Raw genomic sequence first — 12402 nt, 5'->3', positions numbered from 1 at the left:
AACATATTCAGCTTTCTTCTCCATTTGGGGCATTTTGGTTAATAGAATTATAATATATACCAAATTAGGCTTACCAATGTTGAAAGACCCAAAGAACAACAAAATATTTGTATTAAAATGGCAGCGAATGTAATTTAATCTTTTTTCTCCTTGATCATCCTTTTGGGAATTGGATGCCCCCAAAGGGCTCCTGAAAACATGAGTTATAAATACGATGAACTCACAGCACTTGCTAGTTAATAGAAATCTGGTTTATCGAATGCTAGATAACAGATTTTATCTATCTTATATGTTAGGGGAAAAGTAGGTTGCATAAATGCCACAGTATCCAAAACAAAACCAAACCCAGAGCCAAGAGTTCTTTGCCACATTCACCTTCTGTTCCTAGAAAAGATCTGTGAACAATATGGTGTAAAATGGTCACTCTCTGACTTTGATGGAGGAGGAAGAGATGATGACTATTCCTTTTGGAATTTTTCCCTGTGGTCATTGAAGCCTAGTGTCTCTGCAGTTCCCCACTTGAATAAGGTAGGCCTGGAGAGGAAGCGAAGGATTAGGAAATCATTCCTGCCAACCAACCAAGCTTCCCAGATTTTCTTACCAGGGGATATAAACAACTTAGTGAAAAAGTAAGAAATACTTGTTTCTGGGTCAGTAATAAGTTTTTGAATGGGAAAGTTATAAAACTAGTTTGTGGAATATCTAAACATCACCACGAACTAAAGAAAACATGCCAGTTTTTAAACGGTTTGTGGTATTATCACTTACTTGTATCTGGATCATCTCATCTGAGACTAAAATGCAAACTACATTTATTTTAAGGCAGCTATGATTGTAACTTTTGATTACTAATTCTACTCGTATTTAAAGGTTTGTAGTTTATAAGCTTTGGGGGTAGAGGGGAGTTACAGTTCTAGACAGGAGATTACATTAGAGAAAAAAAATGGTGACAGCTTCTTGTCCTTCAGCACTAAATCAGGAAAGCTATGCTGTGAATGCACTGGACTAGCTAGGTATGGAGGACTAACGGAGGTTTGGCGAATTCTAAAGTCAGTCATGGCTAAGAACGTAGAATTCAAGGTCATTTCTAAAAGAACTGTTATAATCTCAAAATCAAATCCTTAATTAAAATTTGCAATGATTTTTTCTTTGAAGTAAAAAGGTTTATAATAGTAATAATTGTTTTTAATTGAATTTTTAAAACTTCAGTGTAAAAAAGTATGACACATGTCTGGTCCTTTATATTATTCAGATAGTTCTTAGAAGTTGTACCCCATAAATCAAAATCACTGTAAATTTAAAAATCTGCTTCCTTTGATGAGATTAGTGAATTGTAACTATTTCAACAAAGATATGTAAAAAAATTATCAATTTCTTCCATCTTGTCAAATCTTTAGGTCACTGGATATCATTTAAAAAGGGCTTTTCATTTAATTATTCATTTTTAGTTTCTTCAGGGTCTGTGTGTGTGGTATGCGTGTGGTGTACACATGTAAGAGAAAAAAATATTTTGAGGATATTGGGGTCTTAACAATTCTTGCCAATTATGAATGACATGTTAAAAATTTTAATACTTCACAGGTGAAATAGCCCAGTATTTGACATGTGCTCATAATTTAGCATATGATGAAAAGCCAAACTATCAAATGCTCAAGAAAATTCTGAACCCAAGTGGAATACCTTTAGGACCATTGAAATTTTCCACTGAAGGAGAGAGTATAAATGTGCCTGCTCCAAACAATCAAAAGGTGAGTAACATAGTCCCTGGGATCTTAGGATTACCTTCTATGAAACTTCCTACCAAATGAAAGTTGTTTAGGTTTCAAATGAGTCTGACGACCCAGTTTTTTGTTTATTATATTTAATTCCTATTTCCCATAACTCAGCTCCAAGAAATTTTGTTGAAAGTTCTTTTGACATATTGTCTCTTAGAGAAAATTAGTAAGCTCTGTGGTCTGTTGTGTACTGTTAAAGAAATAAAGCAATCACTGGTGTCCCAGAGATATGACTAGGTAGGGCTAATCTGACTTTATTCATGAGAACCTCTATTTGCTGCTTTTCTTCATATTATCTTTAGTTATTGCTTTCTGTTTTTGCTTACCAGTTTGGCCATAATTCATTGGTGAGAATAATATTCTTAGATTTGACCAGATTATTTGTATGTGCAGCTACTTCAATTTATAGAAATAATTTCTTAAAGTTTATTTTAAAATGTTACACCTTCTCCTTTGCTGTCTTCCAACTGACTCCTTCACATTAACTTAAAAAAAAAAAGAATTAATCTGGAAAGAAGAATTAGAACTTGAAACAATATGAAAGAATTAGGACTTAAAACATTTGTAAGAGGGTAGGGAGAACCTGAGACTACTGTCAGCATTACTAGACAGGCACCTAAATGTTCATTTCTTCCCTGACACTATCCACATGCAAAAAGAAGTGAGGAAGGTTTTTCTTCCTAAATGAGTGTACAATAAGGTTGGGTCAGGATGCCATTCATTTTTAATATTTCTTATGAACTTTGGATCATCACAAGTATTCATGAGCCAAAAATGCAGGATGCAAACTAATGTGACTGATAGGCTGCTAGATGAATGGTGAGTCAAGTATCAGTGCACAGATGGTTCTGATTTGCTGAATTTTGTAGCTGCTGCAACTGAAGACATAAAATATCCTTCTAGTCATAAATTAGCTCTTTGGAAGCAAAACCTTGGCACCAGAGCTTTACAACCTTATTAGTAGGGTTTGGAAAGAAGTATTTGAATGACTGTGGTATTGACATCTGTAGGCCTGCATAGTAATCATTCCTAATAGAAGAGAATATCTGTTTGAGGAGGTTTTGCATGGCTAATTAACTACCAGTGAGAATATGTAATTTTTTCATGATCTCCTGATTGTCACCTTTCTCTCATGATACAATTACATTTTATTGTAGCAAATTCCTCACAAACCAATTGTCAGCACTATTTACGTATTGCAGAAGGCAGAACAAAAGTTCATGTTTAATAAAAAGCCACTGGATTTTGATCTTGGTAATTACTGAGACTTATTTTAACAGTTTTATTGACTTTTGTGTTTTTATCACTTTCGCAACAAAACAAAGAACCATTTCCTTGACATAGTATTTCCCTTGCAATAATGGTCACCACTTAACCTACACTAATTTAAGTAGGGTTTTTCCTTTTTTGTAATTTTTCGGTTTCATAAACTTAATTGAAATTTAAAAGAAGCTATTTTAAAAACTGATAGCTGTATTCTCTGATATAAAATTCTAATTATTATCCACCAGAATTTTCAGTTTCATCAAAGTCAAAGGATGTTTGTTATGAAACTTTTTATACGTAGGGAATAGAACATAGAACTTTTTTCCAATGAGCCTCCATCAAAAATATTCTTTTTTGAATAGAGCACTTAGATTATCAATAAAAAGAAAACACTAAGATTAATATGCATTCTTAAAACCTTAGTTAATTTCTGTTAACATAATCAGCCTCAGCGTATAGAAAGTATGATGATTTAAATATGTTTAACAGCATATTAATACTTATCGGATGTGACTTTATTTCTCTAATACTTTATGCAAATATATTTAATAATTATAGTGTGAAATATAGGTTCACTATATGTGGCTAAACTTTAGTATCTTAATTTTTATTTTCAAAGTTCACGGATTTTGTGATGCTGAAAAAATATTCAAAAGCAAAGTATAACAGCATAAACAGTCCTGTATTCTGTTCCTTTGCATGATACAGTATAAGATAGTTTCCACAATTGATTGCTTCCATAACAAAAATAATTTTAAGTCCAGAATGAATATTAATCACATGATCCCAAATTTTTCTCTTTTAGTGACAGAATCTCCTTCTAATCTCCCTAAAAACATTTACTCTATACATGGATCACTCTAGTTATTTAACAGGCTAGTGAATGAACTCTGGATTTGTACTTTTTGGACAAAGATACTTAAAAAGGAAGCCAGTGGACCAGAAAATGTATACAGTTAGGTAAATAAAATGTTTCTGATTCAGTATTCAAAGGAAAATTATGAATGTCTAATTTTTTAAAATGTTATTTCCCGCTATGTCAGTGGTTATGCCTTTTAAATTTAGAATTCTTAAACATGTTTTGGTTAGGTATTAGAAAATAGCACATCATCCTAAGGATCTCAGCGAACTTAAATCATCTTTTTGCAAAAGAAGAAGGAGGTAATTTATCAATACTAGGTTTCGCTACGTATCATAAACTGAGCCTTCTTCCTAAAGTCCTCAAATCCTGTTACTAGAGTTAAATTGGAAATGAATTTTTGTCAAGATAGTAGAGACATTGATATTTTTTCCTGAAAAGCAAATCTTTTGGGGTATTTGCCCCAATCAAAATGATGGTATATATAGCTAAAATCACTCTCTAGCCATTCTGACAGCTCCTGAGGTAGCACTGTTAGATTAGAGGAATCTGTAATCAGGGCTACCACACTCTATTTATGCCAACCACTGAGATTTAATTTTTTTTTTTTTTTTTAATAAGCAAGGCAACCCTTGGTTGACCTCACAGATTGCAAGGACCTTGTCAGCTCACAATCCCTTATTTTTTAATTTTTTTACACCTATAGCACCTGGTCTTCCTAGGTGGTCTCCCATCCAAGTACTAACCAGGCCTGACCCTGCTTAGCTTCTGAGATCAGACAGGATCAGGCGTGTTCAGGGTTCCACAGAGATTTAATGTCCAAAATTCATGGAAGGAAACCATAGTTCACTAAGATTGCTTCTGAGGTGGACAAAAGCTCTAGAATTCCCAGATGAGAATGCCAAAGCCAGACTGGAAAACCAGCATTATTGAAGTCCTCAATTCAAGCCTTGAATAAGCAGTTTCTTCAGGAGCCAGTAGTGGATCCTTTTATCAGCTTATGAACATCTCCTTCTTATTTTGATACTCAAATCCATATTGTGATAGTATAAATACCTGAGCATAATGAGCCATATACTTCTTAAATGCTTTACCTAGGCAGAGGAATAGCTGTAGGTCAGAGTTAAAATGTTCAAGCTATCCCACATTTCAGACAATAAACGTTTGTTGTTTTGCCCTAAATTGAAGGTTCCCACAGCAAATTTAGGGGTGAACATATTACTGTTGGTAGTAGTAATCTTTATGCTGAACTTAAGTTTACAACATTCTTTCTTGATCTTCAGTTTTCAAAATAATTGTTAAACTTGTCTTCATGTTTATTTTCTATATGTGAGAAAACTAGAATATAAATTCTCAGTTATAAGCATATTTTTGGCTTATTAAATTTTAAAGATCCAAAAGTATTCCTGATTTTGTAGAACAGTGTGAAATACCAAAGGAAAATTAAATAGAAAGTACCTTGTTTGAATAGCCACTTTCTTGAAAATGACACACATTTGGATAGTATCCTTCTATTTATTTGATTATGCAGGATACCCAGAGATTTTTTTTTTACTTACTTTTGTATCTTTGAGGAAAAGTTTCACTGTGTTCACAGTTAAGAGTTAATGTCCCACTTCACTCTTAACCATTTTTAAAGTTTCCCTAGAAATAGAACTTTTCCATAAACTGGATACCTTTTCGTTTATTAGCTGGAAGTGTCCATGGCAATGTAATCTAACCATCCAGCCAACAGACAGCAGATCCGAGAGGCATCATGTCTTCTAGGAAGTCTCACAAAGAACTGAATATATTAGACCAACTCTGATTTGTACATCAGAGGCAAAAACTGTGATACCTAAAGTGCCTAGCATATAGGAAGCACTAAAAAGTTCAGTATCTAACTAATTCTTTATATCCTAGAACGCATTTTCACAATGATTGGCAAGCCAGTGTTTTATTAGGGTAAAACCATGTAGTATGTCCATGGGAAACTTGTTTCACACTAGTGGTATGATGAACATTTATTACCAAGATGACTTCTGTAGAAGAGTGATTCGGGAGGTGGTCACACATGAATTTTCCCAGTAGTTTAGGACTGTCGAGAGGTGCAAATAAAGAACCCCTGGGTGATTAGGAAACAATTCCAATTTTCAGGTAACTGAAAGGCAATGGCTTTTCCTGTCCTTTGAGAAGCTGGGATCTGAGAAGAAGGATGAATAAAGAATGGTGTTGTGACAACTTAGACCTAGCCACAAAACACCAGCATACTTTAAAAGTAAAGAGTGAACACACTTGGCAAGAGAAGCTAAAAATTGAGAGGCTACAAATTAAGGCTCTGCTTGCCCAGCAAATATAATTCATTCTCTGTTTTGGCACTGGCTACTCCATTATTTCTCCTGGTGCTGTTCCTATCTCCTGCTCCTATTTAACCCATGAAAAAAAGTGATGGCACTTTCAGCTGCTGTAAACATGAAGCTGCTGAACAAATACTTCACATAAGGATCTTCACTGTGGCTTTCAATCTTCCACCTGTATTGAGGGATCTGCCCTTCTATTTCTCTGTCTACTTCAAGGTTATTAAGAGTCAGTCATCCCCCCAGATAACACCCTTGTGTGAAATAGAAATCTTAGAGACAGCAAGCTTGTTGTAGAACCTAACCTCTGAGTATTAGATGACATGAACTGTTATTCATCTGCTCAAAGGTTAAATTACCTGGATTAAAAAGTAAGCGACATCATAAGCTACTTTTACACATTCATATTAATTAGGTTCACTTCTGTGATAGAAAACTAAGATTCTAATTAATAAGAATTTCAACTTAAAAGATATACTGGATCCAGTCCCAGCAAAGGTTAATAATGAATTCATGTGTAGTTTTAAAATGTGACAGTTTTCTGTAAAAATGCTGTTTTCAATAAGTAAGTTATCTGTAGAGATAATTTCTGAAGAATGTACAACAGTGACACTAATTTTAATTGGTCTTGTCCTACTGATGAGAAAGGGTCAGGATCTTGCCAACTACTGTATTTTTTATTTAATGTCTATTTGTTGGTTTCTTCTCCATTTTATTCTTTTTTCCAAAGCTTAGCAAGTTTAGAATTTTCAAGAATCTGAATACATGAATCCATTTTTTTACATGTCAAAAGTTTTCATTACGTGTTATTACTTTATATCAACAGGTTGATTCGCACACGGCTGCAACAAAGCAAGTCAATCAGATGCAAAATAGGTTACTAGAAAAAAAAGTCCACCGTGAGAGAAGTGCTGAGTCCTGTGCAACACGGAGAAAAGTGCAGAAAGAGGAGAAACTGATTGGGTTGCTTAACAAGGAAAGAGCTCAGGTGAGTGGCTTTTGTTGTTGTTTTTTATCCTTAATGTTACATGAGAATGCACCCTTTGGGAATAAAGATGTTTTATTTTCTCCTGAGGGCCAAGGTTGTATGGCTTTGTTAAATGAGAAGGGACAGAAAATATCCTATCCAGCAGATAAAATCAAAGCAGCCAACACCAGTTATCATAGAAACAGAATGATAGCACATTTATGTACAGATCTGATTTCTTCGTTTACCCTAGGAATGTAATGAAGTGCACTTAAGTTTTTTATGCCATCTATGATCCATTAGGGACTCTTAACGTATTCCATACTTTTACATTGGTTCCTCTAGTCTAACCTTTATAATCAAATGTAAGTGAAGTGTTTTCCTTGTCGATATGGTTGTATTTTAAAATGATGTTTTTTTTGTTTTTTTGTTTTTTGTTTTATTTTTTACATTTAATCATTTGGTTGGATAGTGACTCACCTTTAGCAGATGACTCATTCAGGCAACACAAAAGCCTTTCCTAATCTAACCAATTTTGACAAGAAGGAGAAGCATACAGTGTATTTATATTTTCATTGAAAAAAAAATTTTATTTTCAAAACGGCCAACATTTTATGTGATTCTTACACACCATCATTTTCCCAGTGTGTAACAGGATAATAATGCCCCTACCTTCTATCTCCCACTGCTCACCTTCCCACCCAAAGAAAATTGGTGCATCAGGCTATTGAGATGTTAATCACTAAGCACTGAATTTGACTCTGAACCTCTTGGCAGCCAAGGCAAAAGTTAGGAGCATACTAGTTAGGCATTTCTCATCTAGCCAGCAAGCATACGAGTTTATCCAGAGAGAGAAGTGCTTTTTTTGTACTAATAGGAATCTTTTGCATTTACTCTGTTACAAAATAATAGTAGAATCATTTGTTTTGGAAATCTACTTCAAATGGTCATTTTATAATTCTCATTTGTAAAATTAAGACAAATATTGCTTGGAGTCAAAATAGAGTAGAGATTCTTGAGTGCTCTTTTTCAACCCTTACTGCAAACCAGAATTACCTGTGAATGGAGGTGGGAGGGACTATACAAATACTGATGCCCAGGTTCCAAGCAAAGAAATTACTTCATTTTAACTGGGATGGCAATGTGATACTTGTGTGTAGATTTTATCACTCCAGCAAGTTCTTTGTTCTCTTTCTCAGTCAGTCCTCTTCCCTCAGAGACAACCACTGTTCTGATATTCTGATTCTTGTCACTGGATTAGTTTTGCCTCTCTAGAATTTCATATACGTGTGATCATACAGTACTCATTTTTTGTCTGGCGTGTAATCGTATAGTATATACTCATTTTTTGTCTGGCTTCTTTGATTCAGCATGTTTTTTGAGATTTAACCATACTGCTGCAAGTATTAGTAATTAGTTATTGTTGAGTAGTACTCCATTGTATAACTATATCGTAATTCACATGTCCATTCTCTTATTACTTGACACCTGGCTACCCCTGGTTCTGGCCATCACAAATATAGTTGCTATAAACATTCTGACACAGTCCTTCTGTGCACATGTTTTCTTTCTCCTGAGAGGTGGAATTGCTGGGTCATAGATGCATTTTCAACTGTATAAAAAGCTGACAAATGGTTCCCATATTATACTCCCACCAGGAATGTATGAGAATTCCAGCCAATCCATATCCTTCCCAACATTTGTTGTTGTCAGTCTTTTTAATTTTAGCCCTTCCAACATGTGTATATTGGTATCTCACGGTGATTCTAATTATCATTTACCTGATGACTAGTAATTTTGAGCACGTTTTCATGTGCCAGCTGCCCATTCATATATCTTCTTCTGTGAAATGTCTTTTCAAGTGTTTTGACTCATTTTTTTATATAGCTGATTATCTTTTTATTATTGAGTTATAGAAATTCTTTATGTATTTCATATGTAAGTCTTCCATCCAGTATTCGTATTATGGATGTCTTTTCCTTAGTGTACAGCCTACCTGTTCATTTACTTGTGTCTTTGATGAGCAGAAGCTGTTTGTTATTTTTATTTGAAGTTCAATTAATCAGTTTTTTTCTTTGGATTTTTTTTCCTGTAAAGAAATCCAAGAACCTTTGCCTGCCTCAAGGTTACAACATTATTTTGCTATTGATATATATATTTTGGAAGGCTTATAGTTTTAGTTAGCTTTCATGTTTGGGCCTATGAGCATCTCAAATCAATTATGGTGAGAGGTAGGAGTTGAGGTTCAATCTTTTCCGTATAGAAAGTCCATTGTCCCAGACTATTTGTAAAATGATTTTCCTTTCCTTAATTAAATTTCTTGGGAGCCCTTGTCAAAAGTCAGCAGACTGAATGAGTGTGGGCCTATTTCTGGACTCTCTCTTCTCTATCAATCTATATGTCTGTCCTTACACCAACACACTGCGTCAATTACAGTAGCTTTACAGCAAGTTCTGAAATTAGGTAGTGCAAGTCCGTCACCCATTTTCTTTAAGAATGGCTTGGCCATTTTAGGTCCTGGTCCCTTCCCTAACATTTAAGAACCAGCATGTCAATTTTCCACTAAAAAGCACAATGGGATTTGGATTGGGACTACACTAAATCTAAAGATCAGTTTAGGGGGAACTGAAATCTCAACAACATTGAGTCCTCTGATGTACAAACCTGATATTTCCTCCCATTTACATAGATCTTTAATTTCAACAATATTTTGTAATTTTTAGTGTAGATATCTTACACATCTTCCATTCAAATTATCTCTACTTTAGATTTTCATCCTATTGTGAATGACATTTTTAAAAAATTTCAAATTTCAGTTATTTGTTACTCATATATATATAGTACACGTGATTTTGTCTATTGACCTTGTGTCTTTAGATCTTCCTAAATTCACTTATTCTAGTAGTTTCTTTTGTACATTCTTAGGATTTTCTATGGTCAATGATGTTGTCTATGAATAGTTTTACTTCTTTTTTTTTCCAACTCGTATGCATTTTTTTGCTTGTTTGTTTTTGTTTTTATGGCTGTTACACTTGCCAGGACTTCTGATACTAAATTGAGTAGAAGTAGTGAGAGTGGGCATCCTTGCTTTGTTCCTGATCTTATGGGGAAAGCATTCATCCTTTCACCAGTAAGTAGCAGTAGGTTCTTTCTAAAAGCCCTTTATCAGATTGAAGAAATTTCATGGTATTTGTAGTTTGCTGAAAAATAAATTTAAGTCATGAATAGGTATTAAATGCTTTTTATAGATCGATTGAGATGATCATGTGATTTTTGCCCTTTAGTAGTATGAGTTACATTGTTTGAATGTTAATTTAACCTTTTATATCTGGGATAAACCCCACTTAGTCACGATGTGTTGTCATACCGAATTCAATTTGCTGTTATTCCATTAGGGATTTTTATGTCTCCATTGATGAGAGATATTGGTCTTTGATTTACTTTTCTCATAATATCCTTGTTCGGCTTTATTTTCAGGTCATTATTTGAGTTATATGAGTTGGAAGTGTCTCTTTTCAGAAAATGTGTAAGATTTGTATTTTATAAATGTTTGATAGACTTTAGCAAGAAAACCGAGTCTAGAGTTTCGTTATAGAAAATTTTTTAGTTATAAATTTATAGAAGATATAGCGATCATTTGATTTTCTTGTGTCAGTTTTGGTAATCTGTCTCAAAGAATTTGTCCATCTAAGTTGTCAAATTTGTAAGTATTCTCTTATCTTTTTACTATCTTCACTATCCATATTTATATCCCTTCTTTCATTCCTGGTAATGGTAACATTTATTTATTTATCTCTCTATTTATCTACCTATCTGTCTAATCTATCTACCAATCATTTGTACTGATCTTTACAAAGAACCGACTTTTGGATTTGTTGATTGTTGATCTGATTTTCATTTCTGTTGAACTAATTTTCATTTTTTATCATTTCCTTCCTTCTACTTATTTTGGGTTTAATTGTCTTTTTTCTTTCAAGCTTCATAAAATAAAAGCTTAAATCATTTGATTTTAAGCCTTTTTTTTTTCTAAAATACAGAGCTATAAATTTTCAAGCATTGCTTTAGCTGTATTCCACAAAGTTTGATATGTTGTGTTTTCATTACTGTTCAATTAAATATATTTTCTAATTTCTCTTGCATATTCTTTGAACCATGGATTATTTAAAAGTATGCTATTTAATCCCTAAATGTTTTTGAGATTTTCTGAGTATTTTTTTATTACTGATTTCTAATTAATTCCATTCTCATCAGAATGTATCTCGTGTAATGGCAATCCTTTAAAATTCATTGCAACTTGTTTTATAGCCCAGAAGGCCTAGCTTGGTGAATGTTTCTTTTGTACTTGTAAAGAACATGTGTTCTGAAGTTTGGGCTATACTATTCAACAAATGTTAATTAGGTTAAACTATTTGATGGTGTTGTTCAAATTTTCTGTATCCTTACTGTTTTGCTGTATTTTGTTCTCCTGTTTATTACTTAATGACAAGTATTAAAAGCTTCAGGTATAATTGTGGCTTCATCTATTTTTCCCTTTAGTTCTATAAATTTTTGCTTCATGAATTTTGATGACCTTTTATTAGGTGCATACAATTTTAGCATATCTTTTAAAAATTTTTTTCAATTACACTTGACATATTATATTAGTTTCAGGTGTACGACATAGTGATTAGACATGTATATAACTTAGGAAGTGATCACCCTGACAAGTCTGATACCCATCTGACATCATACATAGTTATTACAATATTATTGACTATATTCCCTATGCTGTACTTTTCATCCCCGTGACTGTTTTCATAACTGGCACTGTTTTCATAACTGGTACTTAATCCCTTTTTTCACTTATCTCCCCAACTCCCTCCTCACCAATCTGGCAACCATAGATGTTCTATGAGTTTGTTTCTGTTTGGTTTATTTTGTTTTTTAGATTCCACATATAAGTGAAATTATGTGGTATTTGTCTTTCTCTGACTTATTTCACTTAGCACAGTATCTTCTAGGTCCATCCATGTTGTTGCAATTGGCGGGATTTTATTTTTTTGGCTGAGCAATATTCCATTGTATATATTTGCCATATCTTCTTTATCCATTTGTCTATCGATGGACACTTAGGTTGCTTCCATATCTTGGCTATTGTAAATAATTCTTCAGTGGAGGTAGGGATACATGTATCTTTGAATTATTGTTTTGGATTTCTTC

At 33.6% G+C, this 12402-nt stretch overlaps 1 protein-coding gene across 5 annotated transcripts in view; it reads left to right on the top strand.

The window, feature by feature from the left end:
* Nucleotides 1-12402, top strand: part of VRK2 (vaccinia related kinase 2) — a 104743-nt gene that overhangs the window by 69899 nt on the left and 22442 nt on the right. For all 5 annotated transcript variants that reach the window (XM_015587542.1, XM_006909578.3, XM_015587541.2 and 2 more), the window contains exons 11-12: nucleotides 1582-1748; nucleotides 7063-7224. In XM_015587542.1, coding sequence (XP_015443028.1) covers nucleotides 1582-1748; nucleotides 7063-7224 — 329 coding nt within the window. The remainder of the gene's footprint in view (nucleotides 1-1581; nucleotides 1749-7062; nucleotides 7225-12402) is intronic.

The sequence above is a fragment of the Pteropus alecto genome, unplaced genomic scaffold, assembly GCF_000325575.1.
Source record: "Pteropus alecto unplaced genomic scaffold, ASM32557v1 scaffold131, whole genome shotgun sequence".
Taxonomy (NCBI): domain Eukaryota; kingdom Metazoa; phylum Chordata; class Mammalia; order Chiroptera; family Pteropodidae; genus Pteropus; species Pteropus alecto.
The sequence above is the reverse complement of the archived record's forward strand: the minus strand, read 5'-3'. Positions and strand labels throughout refer to the sequence as shown.